Source organism: Ptychodera flava, chromosome 20 (genome assembly GCF_041260155.1).
Source record: "Ptychodera flava strain L36383 chromosome 20, AS_Pfla_20210202, whole genome shotgun sequence".
NCBI lineage: Eukaryota > Metazoa > Hemichordata > Enteropneusta > Ptychoderidae > Ptychodera > Ptychodera flava.
This window is the reverse complement of record NC_091947.1, coordinates 8,073,120-8,093,407: the sequence shown is the minus strand read 5'-3', so window position 1 is coordinate 8,093,407 and position 20,288 is coordinate 8,073,120. Positions and strand designations below refer to the sequence as shown.

Here is a 20,288-nt window from a genome sequence, read left to right as displayed (position 1 = left end):
GGTAGACTACCAAACACTACTCTGTTTGGTAGTCCTACACACACTATTCGGTTTGGTAGTCCTGCAACTATTCATTTGGTAGTTCTACACACACTATTTGGTTTGGCAGTCCCACACACACTATATAGTTTGGTAGTCTCACATTCACTGTTAATCATACAATTCTATAGGGACTCAGTAGTCTAGAAAAATCAGCAAGTTCTCTTGTTCCGCCAACAAAAGTTTCTGAAATCTCAGATCACATGACTTGCTCACCCCTGGCAGTGTACATGGATCAACACTTGCAAAAAAGTCGGGGTCATTTCTGCCACTGCTAACAAGTAATCACTGTAAACTCAAGCCAGGCCCCTTGGATCTCATTATGTTTTAAGTTATACAAGTTAGCTGCTGGGTAGTTTAGCAGCCTTGAGGATTTTCAGTCGTATTTTCTTTGTTTCACGTGCAAGAATTGCAGTTCAATATGCTGAATAGCACTTTTTCATCAACTAGTAATTCATCTATTCTCTCTTCTGTAAATCATGTGTTAACCTATATTCATATTTGTTAAAAAACCAAATTGTTCATTCTTCTAACACTATCAGTTTTCCTTCAACTTGATCATTATTCAGTACATCAGTAACAGATCTATGGTGCTTTCAGTTGTAAAGTCACAGTGATCAGGGAAGGAGCAAAGGTTAAAGGTCACATTAGAGAGTTGAGTTTGCTTTAGGTACTGCCAGTGTACTTCCTGGTTTCACTGTCAATGTCAAATCAAGGTATGGTCTAACTACGTATGATGTGATTGATGTGGTGAGAGTTTTCATTTAAGTGAGACCTGAGAGATTGACAACTAACATCTGAACCCTTTGCTCTGCCCTACATGTAACAGGCAAAAGAAGAAATGTGAAATCTCAGTAACCTTGAAGGTCCAAAACTGTTTAGCTTACGCATAAACCCCCATAAATTCATATTATGAGACCAAGAAGGTTAACAGTGCAGTGACTCTGCAAGATACACCGTGATTTCCAGACATCAATATCAAAGAGTCAAGTTGGCAATTTTGCAGTTTTTCTGTCGTTTCACTGTTGTATCTAGAGGTCTTTGTCTATTCTGAAATAGATTAATGAAAATTGTGACTAGTCTTTCCCGGTGTGAAAATATGCTAGCCATATCAAGATGTGACCTGCTGTAACTCTGATGGAAACATTCCTGTTATTGTAATACATCCACAAGTATTTTCATAAAAAGTATGACATTTAAACATGAATGAACAACATTACCTGAGTATGAACATAAGCTTTTCTACTTAAAGTAGAAGACCTAACGAAATCTTTACATCAAACAATTGTTGCCATATTCACTGTTTTGAGCTGTTTACAGTTTTATATACTCGTAGACCAATATTGAACAAGTGACTGTACACATGGTACAAGCTCTACATATTGTATTATAACTTAATATCATCAGGCGGTCATTTCACAAGTTACTCTGGACTTGAAAAACTCTTCCCCTTAAATATAAGTATTTCAGATAAAATGCGCCTCGGAGACATATATTTGGACTGAATCTCCTAAACTTTTTACAATTCTTTTCTGATATAACACTCGTGGGGGTCTCATTTTAACGCTCTTGGAAGGAAAAATTACACTGTCTCAGTTTTTCCAAAATGGAAACTTTTATTTTTCTATGAGCCAACGCAGAGATGGCGGTCATTTGAATGTCAAATATCGGTAAATGTCAAGTAATTTTTTTTTCTTTAGTACGAAAATTGGCATGGTGCCCCTGATTTCATTCTTTATTTGTTGAGATGATTGTTGAAAGATTCATTGAGGAAAGTTTGAGCAAAAGTTAAAGTCTTTCACTTTCGAGGTGCATACTCTACCCTAAGTGTACATTTACTACTACGAAGTTAGTTTTCAAGGTTCCTTCTGTTGTCTTATATGGAGAGGCAGATTTGCATTGGAGGACTCTTTGCGCGATTTTTAAGGAGCACCTTTGGGCGACAGATTTTCCATTCTGCAGTCTTTATGGTATACGTATGTACAGCAACTTTGGGTTTTTCTCATATGGCTGATGCATAGTGACTTGTAAGTTAAAGACTCTACCATTCTTAAAGAGGTACTCCCGCTTGGTAACATTTTTAAAACACATTTTTTCAATGCCAACGGTAGATGTTTGACATGGCGACTGCGCGCGGATCGCGAGATATCGATAAAAACATGTCCTCAAAAACGTTAAAGTTTGAATTCCGGTGGCCCACCTGAATTCAGCTTCCGAACATCACTGAACATAGAACGTTCGGCATTGGGGCCATTGTCAACTAAGCTATGGAGTACGAGTCTACGCTGACGCTGCTGTACGCCACAGCAGTACCACTCGCGTCGGTGAGCGGTCATGTCCCATGAGAGAAAGCTGAGTCCTACTGACTCGGCCAAAGAAACGAAAAACAAAGTTTGCTGATTCCACCAGAATTCGCATAAGTGACTAGCACAGATAGGTGCGGTTGATACATAGTATGCATAGTGGCCGCCGCGTGGTATGCGCGCATACCACACGCGGCGGCCGCTTTGATCGAACCACGCGTAAGTTCTGTGTGGCAGACGACAAAATGTAGTCATCAGAGGCAACTAATATTTTACACGTAAAAACTGATATCTATGTGGTATTGTTTAATTAAAAATTTAATATAACTGATTGAGAATAATGAAAACGACAAAAACTAAGGAGAAGTTTTTAAAAAAGAATTACCAGAAGTAAAGGCATTGATAATGATGTATAAAGTCATCGCAGTAGGAGGAAAATTAATTGCGTCATTCGAACGTTTTTAGACTCCTTAGAATATCGTCAATCAGCACAACAACACACTTTCGGGGGATTTCGGGTCATAACCAGAAACGATCGTAAAACTTCGGGATGTGAAAAATACGCTCGGGAAATGACATGTTTTTATCGATATCTCGCGATCCGCGCGGAGTCGCCACGTCAAATATCGACCGTTGGCATTAAAAAAATGTGTTTTAAAAATGTTACCAAGTGGGAGTGCCTCTTTAAAGTATAGTGACTTCAAAGTTAAAGACTACCATTCTTATAGCATAGTGACCTGAAAGTTAAAGACTACCATTCTTATAGTATAGTGACTTCAAAGTTTATTAAAGACTTTACCATTGTTATAGTGGTAACTTCATGCACATGGCGTGCTAACAATACTTCAACCAATGCTGTATAGTTGATTGGCCTGGGGAGAGTCCATGATTATGTTTGGCGAACATGAGAGAAAAGGAGTCGAGATTTCACATGTACTCTATGTTTTATTCTATAAATAATGAAACTTTCAAAAATCACATCTGTCAGATAATGTATAAAACGGTGGGATAAAGTTAACATCGAACAAGATTTAAAAGGTATCTGTCAGTATTTATTGAATAACGATACCTGATTGAAGACCTTTTTCTATACTTATGGAGGTATATAGAACACATTTATCACAGAGTTGATTTAAAGGGACAGGTTATTATGAACTTCATCTACACAAATTGATCAACTAAACACAATTTTCAAAGGCGACCAAAGAAGAAATATCACGTAAATTGCCAATGTCAACAAATACTTCAACGCCACAAACTATGATTGAGAACTGCCGATTTAAGTACTGCACAGTCAATGTGTTCTCGTGATTTCACTGTTTCGAAGGAGCACAAGGATTGCCTGGACTACAGAAAAGTAATACTTTTGTAGGAAAAAAAATGTGTTTCATGATATGCGGCTGTATATGCTGTTGCATAATGACATCACACTTTTCTTTATCATATTATTTTGAGCGTCAGATATTTGTAAGGTTACTATATATAATGGAGTCACGATTGTAAGTTGTAAAATTCAACAGCTGTGTAATATCTAGATCCTGATAAAGATCCCTTGAATAAAACCTGCCTTATCATACATGTAGTGACTTGTGAACGAAGGAATATACTTTTCCAGAAACTATTCAAAGATCAGGAGAGACTCCTTTGCCAAGGAATCTCAGCCAGTAGCTGTACACAATCCACTCACATGAAAGGAGAATAACTGCACAAATACAAAGATGGGTTCTGTTATCAGCATTTACATTCCGTATTTTTTCTTTTAAATTTCTATTTACGAAGCAGGTGACACTTTCTGAGTTGTGGCCATTTAATATATGTTTTGCAAGCACTGTATTTCTTAAAAGTCCGCTTCTCTCAGCACGGTTTGATCTCACATTTCCTCTATTGTTACATTAAAAAAACCAGTCACACCGTACACGTCAGATAACTTGTAGCAAATGGAGTCTTCTTCCCAGTACTCGGCGTACTGGTTGGTGAATTGCAGTGATAGAAACACCGTCAAGACAGAAAATAAGATGGTGATTGTGACGTTGTTTACTGCCGGCCGAAGGTGTTTGATCATTTTAAAACATGGCCAGTAGTAGTTGCCGGCTTGATGGTATTCGACGTGGGCCATGAAGTCTTTCCAAGTGTATTCAATGTTGAACCAACCGACAGCAAAGAAAGGAAGAACGAAATACGCAAGAATTTCAACTGAAATTAACGAATTTATCAATGTGGCACTGGGTATGTTGTTCTTTCCAGAATAGACGACGTAATTCCAGTACAAATGACAGGACAATTTGAATGCATTGGCATTTACTTGGCAAATTATCCAGCCAGACACGAAGTTATTTAATCGGGAAAATTCGACAAAGCTTTCCATTATTCTCTGTCGACAGATTGCGTTGTGATCGTAGTGTTTTTTACAGAAATTTGCGACCGATTTGAGATCATTTTCAAGGGCACGGCGTAAAAGCAGTACGATGTACCAAAAAGACGAAAACGTAAAAAAAGCCAACATCTCTGTTAAGAAATAAAAGACACCCCAATAATCAATCGAGGGACAACCTGTGAAAATTTGGGAAAACTCGAAAGCAATATTCAGTGATAAACAAACCAATGCAAAGAGATAATAAACATATCCGGCAAAGGCGGAATTACTGACGTCATTGCGTTTTAAAAGTCCAAGTACGTGACTATTGGTCAACGCATAGATAGCCCTTGTACCATCTGGACGACATGATATGCAGAACGCCACCAAGCGATAGATTGCCATCGCCGCCACCGGTCCCATGAAGCAAAAGTACGACAATATGTACAAGGTGAAGTGTTCGTTTCCCCATCGCTGGTAAGTCTTGTGAAACAGACTGACGATCGTTAAAGTCGATAAAATACACAACCAAACAGGGCAACACACCCTCTGTAGTCTCGATTGTTTTGATGACCCTGATTATAGAGGTAAAAAATAGATTAGACAATCAGTGCATGTAAATTAGGACACGCCAGAATCTTGCGTTTGCAGAGACTCACCCTTACGTCCAAAATTATTTACTGTGTCGCGTTCGATTTATATATTAGTAATTGTTGATGCTGTTTTAGATATTTGCGCAAAAGAACCGGATATATATATATATATATATATATATATATATATATATATATATATATATATATATATATATATATATATATATATATATATAATATATATATATATAATATATATATATACCCTCCCCAACCGTTATTGTGAACGCAACCTTACAGGAACATCATCAATTGCTTTTGGCCTAATGTGACCTATTATAGGTCCAACTGTTGAATGACCGCTGATGCAAGGTATGTTAAGTAATCCCTGTAACTGAAACACCTTCCTACCTTTGTATTGCGTCAGAGGGCCTACGTAATCGCATACTTCACAGGTGTCTACCTGGTTGCTATTAATATCAACTAATGATGGCACTGTTTCTGTATGTTTGATGCATCGCCGATGGTTTGCCGCGTCGAATGGGAATCCAAAGAAAGCCAAACAGAATCTCACGAGGAAAGGAGCTTTCCTTGGTATGTCGATGCGATCGTCAATATCATTTATGCTACCCGGAAGTGGCTGATAATGATCCATTTTGTAACATCAGACGTTTACTCAAGAATAATTGACATCTACCTGTCATGCAAAAAAGTTAGGTTACTTGAAAATAAACATACACTTTGTCCCTATGGTTAGTACAAAAATAGCAATTCGCCGTATTCCTATTGAATACCCATAAAAACCAAACATTGAAGCAAATAACGCTGATCAATTATCATGTGCGTTAAATATAACATTATTGTACTTTGACGCAGGATTTTCGATCAGACAGCTCATTAGCATACGTGTCTGGTACGAGACTATAATTGCATGCATGATATTTTAAGACATTAGTTCACCATCAAATTATCCAAAATTAGTTCAAATCCTGTTCCTAACCTTTGCATGGTGACCCTTGATTATTATTCTTGATCATAAAAGGTGGTATGTTCAAATTTTCCCTGAGCAAAGTTTGAACAAACGTTTAAAACCTTTAATTGCAAGGAGCGTACAATTTTCCGTTAGTCAAAAGAAAAGATCATTGTTTGATCATTGTTTTTTGGCAAAACCACCAAATGACTTTTGCTTTAGTACGGTTCCTTCATCACCGTGGTTTTAGGAACCAGCAAATTCTCTCTCTAAATCTCCCACTAGTTACATTGTTACTGGTGACCTGAGGTGTCCACAACAATAAAGGCATTACATATACAGGCAGTGTTGACATAACAAATTCTGAACAGGTCCACATTCTCCAAGAAGATAATAAAAAAAACTGTAGAAATATGCACTACAAAAACTGAATGTTGAAGTACATATTTGCCGCAAAAATCAAGTTTGGCTAAAGTAGAAGCGGCGATTCCGTGGAACACTTCAACCACTCTTCTTAGTCTCATTTTCGTTCGTCTCGTCCATGAGCAAAATTGAACGTATAAATTGTCGACCACCGATTCTTTCAGTAGATTTCAAGCTTCTCACTGTACAAGTGATATAAAAAAAATACAAAAGTAGCAGAAAACGCCATAAGACTGAACCTGAGTTAGTTTCCACCGCCTCCAGACAAACGATATGAAGGAGAACAATACCACAGGCATTTTCTCAGAAAATGTAACACCCGTATAACTTCATCATGTTGATAATAGAATTAAATTCGTTGTACCGATGAAAATCAGAAAAGACACAACCTTCTAGTTTGCGAACTTCAAAGTTCATCCTCTCCGTTATTCACAGCACTTGATATGACACAACAGGAATGTAGTGTTTTAATTAAGTTATATTCATTATATCATACTTTTGTAAGATGTGATGCTATGGAAATGAACCACTGCCCTTGAGCAAGGTTCAAGTACAAAACTGCTGCACAGCGTCCGCACATTTGGAGGAGATACTTGAAATTAAACAAGTATTTGTAAGACCATAGTATCTGTATCTTGTCAGACTAAACAAAGGACGGTATAGGTACACTAATTGAAAGACAACAAGGGAATCACTCTGTGAGATAAATGCACGCATAGAGGCGCTATGATATAAATCTTACTTACCTTACCAGCAGTTCGATGCATATATCTTACGATTTTAAATTTGACAGAATGGTTTACGATGACAGCTTGTCGCATGCACCACAGACATAAGAGTCTGTCGCCGTTATTGCAAAACACTAACACGGAAATAGTGAGATGTTTTTATTTCTGTCCATGGTTGGCAAATGGTCCCTGGTCGTGGTTAAAGTTTAAACCACATAGATCGTCATAGGGGAAGTCCAGATTTCACAATAAAGAAATAATTCACAGAGGTAACACCACGTGCCTTGATGCGAATGCTAAAAACGTTCCACCCATCGTTAATCACTTTATAATGAAGGTAACCTCAACAATTTGTATGATTCCATGAAAATAGGAATGTGTAGGTACGAATAATTAGCAACAAAACACGAGCGAAACAGATAAGTATTGGATGAGCCTGGATACTCTGTCAAACGACGTCACTCCGTTAACTTTGATCGGTGTCATAACTATAGAACTGCTGTCTACGAACGTCCAATCACACATGACAAACACCGCGAATATCGCAAAACTTGAAACCGTGTTACTTTCAACACATGTCAAAATGTGGGTTTTTCACGTTTTTTGTCTACTGCACTTGTTCAAACAGAATTACTTCAACCTTGACGGTGTACATGTACTTGAATGAACTCTTGTAAAAACGTAGCAGGGTCTGTTTTGCCACTGGACAACCGGGAATCCAACCCCTTTGATTTTATTCCTTTTAAGTTATACAGCATTCTGGAGGATTTCAAATTTCATAAAATATGTTCCATGTACAAAAGCCGCAGTTCAACATGCTGAATAGCGCTTTTTGCATGAACTGATGTCACGCAATCATAACACGATTGACCCCATGACCTTTCATGTAATCCTATGTCGCCGCATAGACGTAGCGATTCGCCTATTCTCTCACTGCAGTAAATCATTTGTCGATGGTTTTATTCACATTAGGGAATAAAACACTTTTTCATTTATTCTTCTAATTACTGATTATGTCAGTTTTACTTCCACTTGTTCGCCAATGAAGAAGTGGCAGAACTACGACATTTTCAGTTTTAAGGTCACAACTGAAGGAGCGAAGATTAAAGGTCTCTTAGGAAGTTGAGTTTACCTAACTGTAAGTTTGCCATTTCGTTTAGCTGTTTTACTGTAAATGCCAACTCAAGGAAAATTCAGTATAATAATTAGCTTATCCTCAACCAGTTTGCTAAATTTGTACTCGTAGATTACCTCAAAAACGAAAACGCCATGAATTTTAACTGAGAGAGAGAGAGAGAGAGAGAGAGAGAGAGAGGAGAGAGAGAGAGAGAGAGAGAGAGAGAGAGAGAGAGAGGAGAGAGAGAGAGAGAGAGAGAGAGAGAGAGAGAGAACATCAACCCGTCTTTATGCCCATACCTGTAACAGGAAAAAAAGAGTTATGAAATCCCGGTGACCTTGAACGTCCACAGCAATTTCAGCTGACTGGTAAACCTCCATACATTCAGTTTTTTCCTGCTCTTTCATTAGTATAGTATCTGTTTTGAGTCTGAAACGGAAAAAGGAAAATTGTGACTATTCTTTCCTGGTGTGAAAATATGCTACGTATACCCAGATATGACCTGCTGTAACTCTGATGGAAATATCCCTGTTACTGTAATACATTCACAAGTACTTTCACAAAGTTTCCATAAATTATGACACTTGCAAACATGAATGAACAAAATGTTACCCGAGGATTAACGAAAGCTTTTCTTCTCAAAGTAGAAGAACAAGCGACATCAATACATCAAAACAATTTGGTGGCGATATATCCACTGCACAAAGCTGCTTTGGAGTCACCCTAGATCTATATTTAACTAATGGTTCTACATATTGTATTAGAAGTCTATATCATCGTGATTATTTCACTCGTTGCACTGGAATTGACAGCCAGTCCCCTTATATCAACAAATGTACATTTTCTACCATGAAAATTGTTTTCAAAATTACCATGAAAATTGTTTTACATTTTCATGAAAATTGTTTACTTCTGTAGTCCCATAAAGACAGTATGATTCTTATGGAGGATTCGACGGGCGATTTGTTTGGAGTGCCGTCAAGCGACAGATGTTCGAGTTTTTCTGTCCTTTCGTTATACTTACACCAACTTTTTTTCATATGGCCGTTCTATATTAAATACTGCGTAGGCGATAGGGTAAGTCAATGATTATGTTTCTTGAATACGAAAGAAAAGGAGTCGAGATTTTACCTGTACTCTATATTTTATTCCACAAATAGGGAAAAATTCAATATGTCACGGTTGTCAGTGAATAAATGTATAAAACGGTAGGATAAATTTTACATCGAATCAGATCGAAAAGGATATGACAGTATTTATTGAATAACGATACCCATCGAAGACAATTGTTCTTTTCATTGACCTGCAAGTAGAACAAAGTTGTCACGCGATTCCTTAAAGGTTTTTATGATATTTATGTACAAAAACTGATCAACTAGACAAAACTTTCAAAGATGAGCAAAAAAGAAATTTCATTAAATTGTCAATATTTCAAACACATGAATTGCTTGGATTAGAGAAAAGTAACACTGTTTTTGTTAATCACTCTTATTCCTTTCTCATTGTTTGTAACATCAGATGTTTGTAAAGGTAGTATACATACATGTAAATTGAATCAAGATTGTAAGTTGTAAAATTCAACAGCTTTGTAATATGAAGATCCTGACAAAGATCCCTTGAATAAAACCTGCCTTGTCGTACATGTAGTGACTTGTGAACGAAGGAATATACTTTACTAGTGACAGGAGAGACTCTTTGACCAAGGAATCTCAGCCACATGAAAGAAGACTTAGTCATATATACAAATACAAAGATGGGTTCTGTTATCAGCATTTACATTCAGTATTTTTCATTACTTAAAACTCAGTTTAATTTCTATTTGCCAAGCAGGAGACACTTCTGTGAAGTGACCATTTGATATGCGTTGCAAACACTGTACTTCTTAAACGTCCGCTTCTCTCAGCACGATTTGATCTCACATTTCTTCTATTGTTACATTTAAAAACCCAGACATACCGTACACGTCAGATAACTTGTAGCAAATGGAATCTTCTTCCCAGTACTCGGCGTACTGGTTGGTGAATTGCAGTGATAGAAATACCGACAAGACAGAAAATAAGATGGTGATTGTGATGTTGTTTATTGCCGGCTGAAGGTGTTTTATCATTTTAAAACATGGCCAGTACTCGCTTTCGCTTTGCAGATATTCGACGTGGGCCATGAAATCTTTCCAAATGTATTCTATGTTGAACCAACCGACAGCAAAGAATGGAAGGACGAAATAGGCAAGTATTTCTACTGAAATCAATGAATTTATCAATGTTGCACTGGGTATGTAGCTTTTCTCTGAGTAGATTGCGTAATTCCAGTACAAATGACAGGACAATTTGAATGCATTGACATTTACTTGGCAAACTATCCAGCCCGACACAAAGTTATTTAATCGGGAAAATTCGACAAAACTTTCCATTATTCTCTGTCGACAGGTTGAGTTGTTATCGTAGTGTTTTTTACAGAAATTTGCGACCGATTTGAGATCATTTTCAAGGGCACGGCGTAAAAGCAGTACGATGTACCAAAAAGACGAAAACGTAAGAAAGGCCAACATCTCTGTTAAGAAATAAAAGACACCCCAATAATCAATCGAGGGACAACCTGTGAAAATTTGGGAAAACTCGAAAGCAATATTCAGTGATAAACATACCAATGCAAAGAGATAATAAACATATCCGGCAAAGGTAGAACCACTGGCGTCTCTGCGTTTTAAAAGTCCAAGTACATGGATGTTGGTCAAAGCATAGATGGCCCTGGTATCATCTGGACGACATGTTATGCAGAACGCCACCAAGCGGTAGATTGCTATCGCCGCTACTGGTCCCATGAAGCAAAAGTACGACAGTATGTACAAGGTGAAGTGTTCATTTCCCCATCGCTCATAAGTCTTGTGAAACAGACTGACGATCGTTAAAGTCGATAAAATGCACAACCAAACAGGGCGACATATCTTCCGTAGTCTCGATTGTTTTGATGATCCTGATTACAAAGGTAAAAAAGAGACAATCAAATCAGTACATCATGTCGGACAAATCAGAGTCGTGCGTTATGCACAAACTCAGCCTTATGTCCCGAATTATTTGCTGATGTTGTTCAGTTTTCTATATTAGACATTGTGATGCCGTTTTAGATATTGGCACAAAAGAATTGGGCAAAAGGTCGAAGATATTCAAAAGTAGCCTAGACCCTATTTCTTCGCTTTTGCCTCTGAGGCAAGGAGGCCAAAGCGAAGAAATAGGGTGTAGGCTAATTCAGAAGTGACTGTTTTCATTATCTGTATAAAGTCCAATTCAAATATTAAAAACCTTTAAACATATACATACACTCATTTTATAAAGTTATTCGGTGATTAAGGCAATCGGCCTGTTTTACAATGCAGGAAAATATAGACTTAGGGCAAATACATAATACATGTATAAATATGACTATATGACAATATTGGAAGTACAAGATATACCGTACCAGATCTGGTACGGTATATTTACGTGAAATTCTCTCTTCGTCTGAGGCTGTAAAAATATACTGTGATTAGGTCAAAAGTGTTTGGGGATGTTAAGAATTCATCAGATTTATAAATATCCTGAGAGTTGGTATTTCACAAATTTGTGCAAACGGGAGTACACCAAACTACATGAAACTCATTTTCAACCTGATGCATATCATGTATTGGACCCTCGAAGGAAAATGTTTCGGTTAGCGTGCTGCATATATATCGACAATATTTTGACTTCATTGAGGGTCATTGTTGCATATGCAGTTTTAACCATAACTTCAAGCAAAGCTTTGAAATGTATTATACTTGTATTGATGATAACATTTGTGATTTCATAAAGTATACTGAATTTTATCCGGAGATTTAAAGTTACTTAGGAACATCATGAATTGATATAATGTGACCCTTTTTAGACCCAACTGTTGAACGAAAACTGGTGCCAGGAGTGTTTAGTTGTCCCTGTAACTGAAACACCTTCCTACCTTTGTATTGCGTCAGAGGGCCTACGTCATCGCATACTTCACAGGTGTCAACCTGGTTGCTATTTATATCAACTAATGATGGCGCTGTTTCTGTATGTTTGATGCATCGCCGATGGTTTGCCGCATCGAATGGGAATCCAAAGAAAGCCAAACATAATCTCACGAGGAAAGGAGGCTTCTTTGGTAATTCACGTTTGAATTTGATGAGATCGTCAATTCCATTTATGCTACCCGGAAGTGGCTGATAATGATCCATTTTGTGTCATCAGATGTTTACTCAAGAATAATTGACATCTACCTGTCATGCAAAAAAGTTAGGTTACTTGAATATAAACATACACTTGGTCCCTATGGTTAGTACAAAAACAGAAATTGGCCGTATTCCTATTGAATACCCATAAAAACCAAACATTGAAGCGAATAACGCTGATCAATTATCATGTGCGTTAAATATAACATTATTGTATTTTGACGCAGGATTTTCGATCAGGCAGCTCATTAGCATACGTGTCTGGTACGAGGCGGTAATTGCGGTAATGATATTTCAAGTATAGAATGCGCCTAGGGGTCAGATGTTTTCAAATTTTGACAATACTTTACTGATCTGCTGTTGGTATGGACAAAAACTTTAACTAAGCCTGATTACCTGTATCTTTCAGTAAATTTAGTTTGAAATCAAATGCAATTTATGTAAAAGTGCGTACTTAAATGTGGTCACAGAATGTTTTTCAAACATTGGGCGGCGAACGCACACCTTAGACTTTAAAAACAACATAATTTTCCGAGTTGCAACTCAAATATGGCCGCTGCCGCAAATATACACGAAAGTGCCTGAATTTAATCGACCAAATCCCTTGCCGAGGGTTGAAAGAGTGACATTTCCAAATAATACAAATATCTCTCTTGAGATTGGATTATGTTTGTTTAGTAAGCAAATTCACAAAGATATAGCTAATTGGGTTTAAGTCTGTAGCCACGGGTGAATAAAGTCTTAACCACCAAGATTTTGTGAACATCAAAAATTTCCTTTCATTAATGTGTAGTCAACACACAGGGCTTAGGGTCATTTTGAGTTTCAATTATAGATAAATTTTAGGTAATGCGTTTTTTCCTACTCTAAACACGATCGTAAGCGTGCTGAATTTAAATTACTGCGTAATTCTATTTACGAAGACCACTTACTTCAACTGCAAAATTCAATCAGCGCAAATAGTAAAAGTTTTTGGTCTTTCGTTAATAGTAAGCATAATACTAGGTCATCACCCTCTACTGTTAATTATAAGGGGACTTTGGCCGAAAATTCAAAAGATATTTCTGAACTTTTTAACCATTATTTTCAATCCATTTTTACTAAAGATAATGTGACAGATTTACCAGAATGTAATCAGTACTCTTGCAATGCTCTTAACACTTTCGACATATCAGCTGATCAATTACTAGCTGCCTAGAAAGACATCAAGCCGACGAAAGCGTGTGGTCCTGATGGCATTTCATGGATTATTATAAAGAACTGCGCTGAAGAGCTGTCCGTTTCTCTTATTTTTTTAATAGATCTTTGCAACAGGGTGTTTTTCCAGCTATTTTCAAGCGGGCAAACGTTGTCCCTATTTTTAAAGCTGGGGACCGAACTGAGGTTGGAAATTACAGACCAATCTCACTTTTGCCCTTATTCAGTAAGACTTTTGAGAAACTAGTGTACAATAATCTTTTTAATCATGTTAAATCTGTCATATGTGAAAGCCAACATGGGTTTGTCAGCGGCCGTTCGACCACGACAAATCTGATATCTTATATTAATTATATCAGCACAGTGATGGACAAAGGAGGGCAGGTTGACTCTATTTACTTGGATTTTTCAAAAGCTTTTGACTCGGTCGACCACACTTTATTAATTCATAAACTTCAGTCATATGGTATAGGTGGTAATCTGTTAACCTGGCTCTCCACATATCTTGAATGTCGTTTACAAAGGGTAGCTTTTGACGGGGAACTGTCATCATGGGGACATGTCACATCAGGTGTACCCAAGGGTCTATTTTGGGTCCGCTCCTTTTTGTACTTATATATCAATGACATGTTTGAATGCATGAACCATGCAAATTTATCTTTGTATGCTGACGATTCCAAGTTATTTATGGCCATTACTGATATGTCCGATTGCATCAAACTACAACAAGATATCAACCAGGTTGTGAAGTGGACGAGCAAATGGAAGTTGTCATTAAATGTTAAAAATGTTCATGTATTTCATTCACTTTGAAAACAAAGGTCATGATATTCCTTACAGATGTGCTAAGCAAATATCTTGACTCGCACCAACTTTGTAAAAGACCTTGGTGTATTTTTAACAAGTAAACTTAACTGGAGTATGCACATTAACCATGTTGTTTCAAAGGCTTTTAAAATGCTTGGATTTATCAAGCGTTCTTGTAAATATTTTAATAGTATCAAACGTTTAAAAACATTGTATGTCTCTCACGTCAGAAGCAACGTTGAATACTGCTCACCAATCCGGTCCCCTTATCAATTATATTTAGTAAAGAAATTAGAAAGAGTCCAAATAAAATTTATCAAGTATCTTTGTTTCTGTTCATCGATGGCTTACTCAAGGGCTCTGTATAGTAACCTATGTTATGAATTTCGCCTTCCCACATTGGAGAACAGGCGAAAATTTTTAGACACTCTTTTTCTTTATAAAATCCTTCACTCAGTTTATAGTGTACCAGATGTTTTTGCACAGATTCATTTTAACGTTCCTGCTTTTACATTGCGTCGTGCTGTTCTCTTTAGACCAGTGTCAGCACATACGAATATCTTGAAACACTCATTTTTATCACGATCTCAGACATATTTTAATTCTATCTGTAACAAGCAAAATTTAAATATTTTTAATAACTTCAGTAATTTTCGTCATGGATTATGTAAGATCCTTTTTTTCTGAATAATTACTTTTATCTGGATGTATTTCTGTGTATCTTTCGCTTTATTGCTGTTTTTTGGTTTTTTCTTATGTGAATTCTCCTGTCTGTTTGTTTACGTTGTAACTGTTATATATTTTTCGTTTTTGTATTATATTTTTATTTTCAAACGAACCTGTTATTGGGGCAACCTGTTGGTTCGAGATTAAATAAAATAAAAAAATAAAAAATAAAAATAAATAAAAAAATAAAACAAAACTAATTTGGGATAATTGGATCTTCATATTTTTCATATTTCTCAAAACTGGTACGTGCCGTGTAGCTGAATGTTGCGATATTACAAATTACTCATAAAAGCAAATGTGTAACGTAAAAAGAAAAGCCGATGAGCTTACATTTGCAGATTTTAAAGACATTAGTTTACCATCCAATTATCCCAAATTAGTTCAAATCCTGTTCCTAACCTTTGCATGGTGACCCTGACCTTTGTTCTTGATCATAAAAGGTGGTATGTTTAAATTTTCCCTGGGAAAAGTTTGAACAAACGTTTAAACCCTTTAATTGCAAGGAGCGTACTTCTTTCCGTTAGCCAAGAGAAAAGATTTTTATTCCTCGGGATTTTTTGGCAAAGCCACCAAGTGACTTTTGCTTCAGCACAGTCGGCCCTCCATCACCGTGGTTTTAGGAACCGGCAAAATCTCTCTCTAAATCTCCCACTAGTTACACTGTTACTAGTGACCTGGGGTGTCCGCAACAATAAAGGCATATACAGGCAGTGTTGACAGAACAAATTCTTAACAGGTCCACATTCTCCAAGAAGAAAATAAAAAAACTGTAGAAATATGCACAACAAAAACTGAATGTGGAAGTACATATTTGCCGCAAAAATCCAGTTTGGCTAAAGTAGAAGCGGCGATTCCGTGGAACACTTCAACCACTCTTCTTAGTCTTATTTTCGTTCGTCTCGTCCATGAGCAAAATTGAACGTATAAATTGTCGACCACCGATTCTTTCAGTAGATTTCAAGCTTCTCACTGTACAAGTGATATAAAAAAAATACAAAAGTAGCAGAAAACGCCATAAGACTGAATCCTGAGTTAGTTTCGACAACAATACCACAGGCATTTTCTCAGAAAATGTAACACCCGTATAACTTCATCATGTTGATAATAGAATTAAATTCGTCGTACTGAATTACCGATGAAAATCAGGAAAGACACAAGCTTCTAGTTTGCGAACTTCAAAGTTCATCCTCTCCGTTATTCACAGCACTTGATATGACACAACAGGAATGTAGTGTTTTAATTAAGTTATATTCATTATATCATACTTTTTGAAGATGTGATGCTATGGAAATGAACCACTGCCCTTGAGCAAGGTTCAAGTACAAAACTGCTGCACAGCGTCCGCACATTTGGAGGAGATACTTGAAATTAAACAAGTATTTGTAAGACCATAGTATCTGTATCTTGTCAGACTAAACAAAGGACGGTATAGGTACACTAATTGAAAGACAACAAGGGAATCACTCTGTGAGATAAATGCACGCATAGAGGCGCTATGATATAAATCTTACTTACCTTACCAGCAGTTCGATGCATATATCTTACGATTTTAAATTTGACAGAATGGTTTTCGATGACGGCTTTTCGCATGCACCACAGACAGTAGTCTCTGTCGTCATTATTGCAAAACACTAACACGGAAATGGTGAGATGTTCTTATTTCTCTTCATGGTTGACAAATGGTCCCTGGTCGTGGTTAAAGTTTAAACCACATAGATCGTCATAGGGGAAGTCCAGATTTCACAATAAAGAAATAATTCACAGAGGTAACACCACGTGCCTTGATGCGAATGCTAAAAACGTTCCACCCATCGTTAATCACTTTATAATGAAGGTAACCTCAACAATTTGTATGATTCCATGAAAATAGGAATGTGTAGGTACGAATAATTAGCAACAAAACACGAGCGAAACAGATAAGTATTGGATGAGCCTGGATACTCTGTCAAACGACGTCACTCCGTTAACTTTGATCGGTGTCATAACTGTAGAACTGCTGTCTACGAATGTCCAATCACACATGACAAACGCCGCGAATATCGCAAAATTTGAAACCGTGTTACTTTCAACTGACGTCAAAAATGTGGCACACACAATGAGATGCAAATGATATGCGGTGAAAGTCTCCTCGACTAACTTTCAGCTGGTTGCTCACTTTCTTCTATTTTTATAGTATTTTATACAAAGTCACAGACTTATTCTACCTGCAACTTAAAACTGATAGTGATTTTGTAGCTCATTCTTTACGTAACGATTTTTAATTTCATACTGTTTGGTAGCCGGTAACAGACACTTTGTGTTCGTGTCGGCTACATGGACGATCTGCCAAAAATGTGAGTTTTTTCACGTTTTTTGTCTGCTGCACTTGTTCAACAGGATTACTTCAACCTTGACGGTGTACTTGAATAAACACTAAACACTTAAACGTATTTGTAAAAACGTAACAGGGTCAGTTTTGCCACTGGACAACCGGGAATCCAACCCCCTGTGATTTCATTCCTTTTAAGTTATACAGCATTCTGGAGGATTTTAAATTTCATAAAATATGTTCCATGTACAAAAGCCGCAGTTCAACATGCTGAGTAGCGCTTTTTTATGAACTGATGTCACGCAATTGTAACACGATTGACCCCACGACCTTTCATGTAATCCTATGTCGCCGCATAGACGTAGCGATTCGCCTATTCTCTCACTGCAGTAAATCATTTGTCAATGGTTTTATTCACATTAGGGAAAATAACACTTTTTCATTTATTATTCTAATTACTGATTATGTCAGTTTTACTTCCACTTGTTCGCCAATGAAGGAATGGCAGAACTACGACATTTTCAGTTTAAGGTCACAACTGAAGGAGCAAAGATTAAAGGCCACTTAGAAAGTTGAGTTTACCTAGCCGTAAGTGTGCTTCTTCGTTTAGCTATTTACTGTAAATATCAAGTCAAGGAATATTCAGTATCATAATGAGCTTATCCCTAACCAGGTTGCTAAATTTGTACTCGTAGATTACCTCAAAAATGAAAACGCCATGAATTTTAACTGAGTGAGTGAGAGAGAGAGAGAGAGAGAGAGAGAGAGAGAGAGAGAGAGAGAGAGAGAGAGAGAGAGAGAGAGAGAGAGAGAGAGAGAGAGGAGAGAGAGAGAGAGAGAGAGAGAGAGAGAGAGAGAGAACATCCCAACCCGTCTTTGTGCCCATACATGTAACAGGCAAAAATCCCGAAATCCCGGTGACCTTGAACGTCCACAGCAATTTCAGCTGACTGGTAAACCTCCATACATTCAGTGTTTTCCTGCTCTTTCATTAGTATAGTATCTGTTTTGAGTCTGAAACGGAAAAAGGAAAATTGTGACTATTCTTTCCTGGTGTGAAAATATGCTACGTATACCCAGATATGACCTGCTGTAACTCTGATGGAAATATCCCTGTTACTGTAATACATTCACAAGTACTTTCACAAAGTTTCCATAAATTATGACACTTGCAAACATGAATGAACAAAATGTTACCCGAGGATTAACGAAAGCTTTTCTTCTCAAAGTAGAAGAACAAGCGACATCAATACATCAAAACAATTTGGTGGCGATATATCCACTGCACAAAGCTGCTTTGGAGTCACCCTAGATCTATATTTAACTAATGGCTTTACATATGTATTACACGTCTATAACATCAGGTGATTATTTCACTCGTTACACTGGAATTGACAGCCAGTCCCCTTATATCAACAAATGTACATTTTCTACCATGAAAATTGTTTTCAAAATTACCATGAAAATTGTTTTACATTTTCATGAAAATTGTTTACTTCTGTAGTCCCATAAAGACAGTATGATTCTTATTGAGGATTCGACGGACGATTTGTAAGGAGTGCCGTCAAGCGACAGATGTTCGAGTTTACTGTCCTTCCGTTATACTTACACCAAACTTTCATATGGCCGTTCTATATCAAATACTGCGTAGGTGATAGGGTAAGTCAATGATTATGTTTCGTGAATACGAAAGAAAAGGAGTCGAGATTTTACATGTACTCTATATTTTATTCCACAAATAGTGAAAAATTCAATATGTCACGGTTGTCAGTGAATAAATGTATAAAACGGTAGGATAAATTTTACATCGAATCAGATCGAAAAGGATATGACAGTATTTATTGAATAACGATACCCATCGAAGACAATTGTTCTTTTCATTGACCTGCAAGTAGAACAAAGTTGTCACGCGATTCCTTTAAAGGTTTTTGTGATATTTATGTACAAAAACTGATCAACTAGACACAACTTTCAAAGATGAGCAAAAAAGAAATTTCATTAAATTGTCAATATTTCAAACACATGAATTGCTTGGATTAGAGAAAAGTAACTCTGTTTTTGTTAGTCACTCTTATTCCTTTCTCATTGTTTTTAACATCAGATGTTTGTAAAGGTAGTATACATACATGTAAATTGAATCAAGATTGTAAGTTGTAAAATTCAACAGCTTTGTAATATGAAGATCCTGACAAAGATCCCTTGAATAAAACCTGCCTTGTCGTACATGTAGTGACTTGTGAACGAAGGAATATACTTTACTAGTGACAGGGGAGACTCTTTGACCAAGGAATCTCATCCAGTAGCTGCATGTATACATTCCACTCACATGAAAGAAGACTAACTGTACAAATACAAAGATGGGTTCTGTTATCAGCATTTACAACCAGTATTTTTCATTACTTAAAACTCAGTTTAATTTCTATTTGCCAAGCAGGAGACACTTTTTATGAAGTGACCATTTGATATGCGTTGCAAACACTGTACTTCTTAAACGTCCGC

At 36.9% G+C, this 20,288-nt stretch overlaps 1 protein-coding gene and 1 long non-coding RNA gene across 2 annotated transcripts; both read right to left on the bottom strand.

Annotated features, from left to right (window-relative positions):
- Positions 1 to 3,298: 3,298 nt before the first annotated feature.
- On the bottom strand, positions 3,299 to 7,530 carry LOC139119915 (uncharacterized). The gene is made up of 3 exons (XR_011549014.1): positions 7,431 to 7,530; positions 5,703 to 5,988; positions 3,299 to 5,270 (listed from the first exon to the last, which is right to left on the bottom strand). It is a non-coding gene; the product is annotated as an uncharacterized lncRNA (long non-coding RNA).
- Positions 7,531 to 10,444: 2,914 nt separating this feature from the next.
- On the bottom strand, positions 10,445 to 12,767 carry LOC139120623 (uncharacterized). The gene is made up of 2 exons (XM_070685134.1): positions 12,499 to 12,767; positions 10,445 to 11,502 (listed from the first exon to the last, which is right to left on the bottom strand). The coding sequence occupies exons 1-2, from the start codon at positions 12,752 to 12,754 to the stop codon at positions 10,445 to 10,447; spliced, it is 1,314 nt and encodes a 437-aa protein (XP_070541235.1). The 5' UTR covers positions 12,755 to 12,767.
- Between the last annotated feature and the right edge of the window lie 7,521 nt (positions 12,768 to 20,288).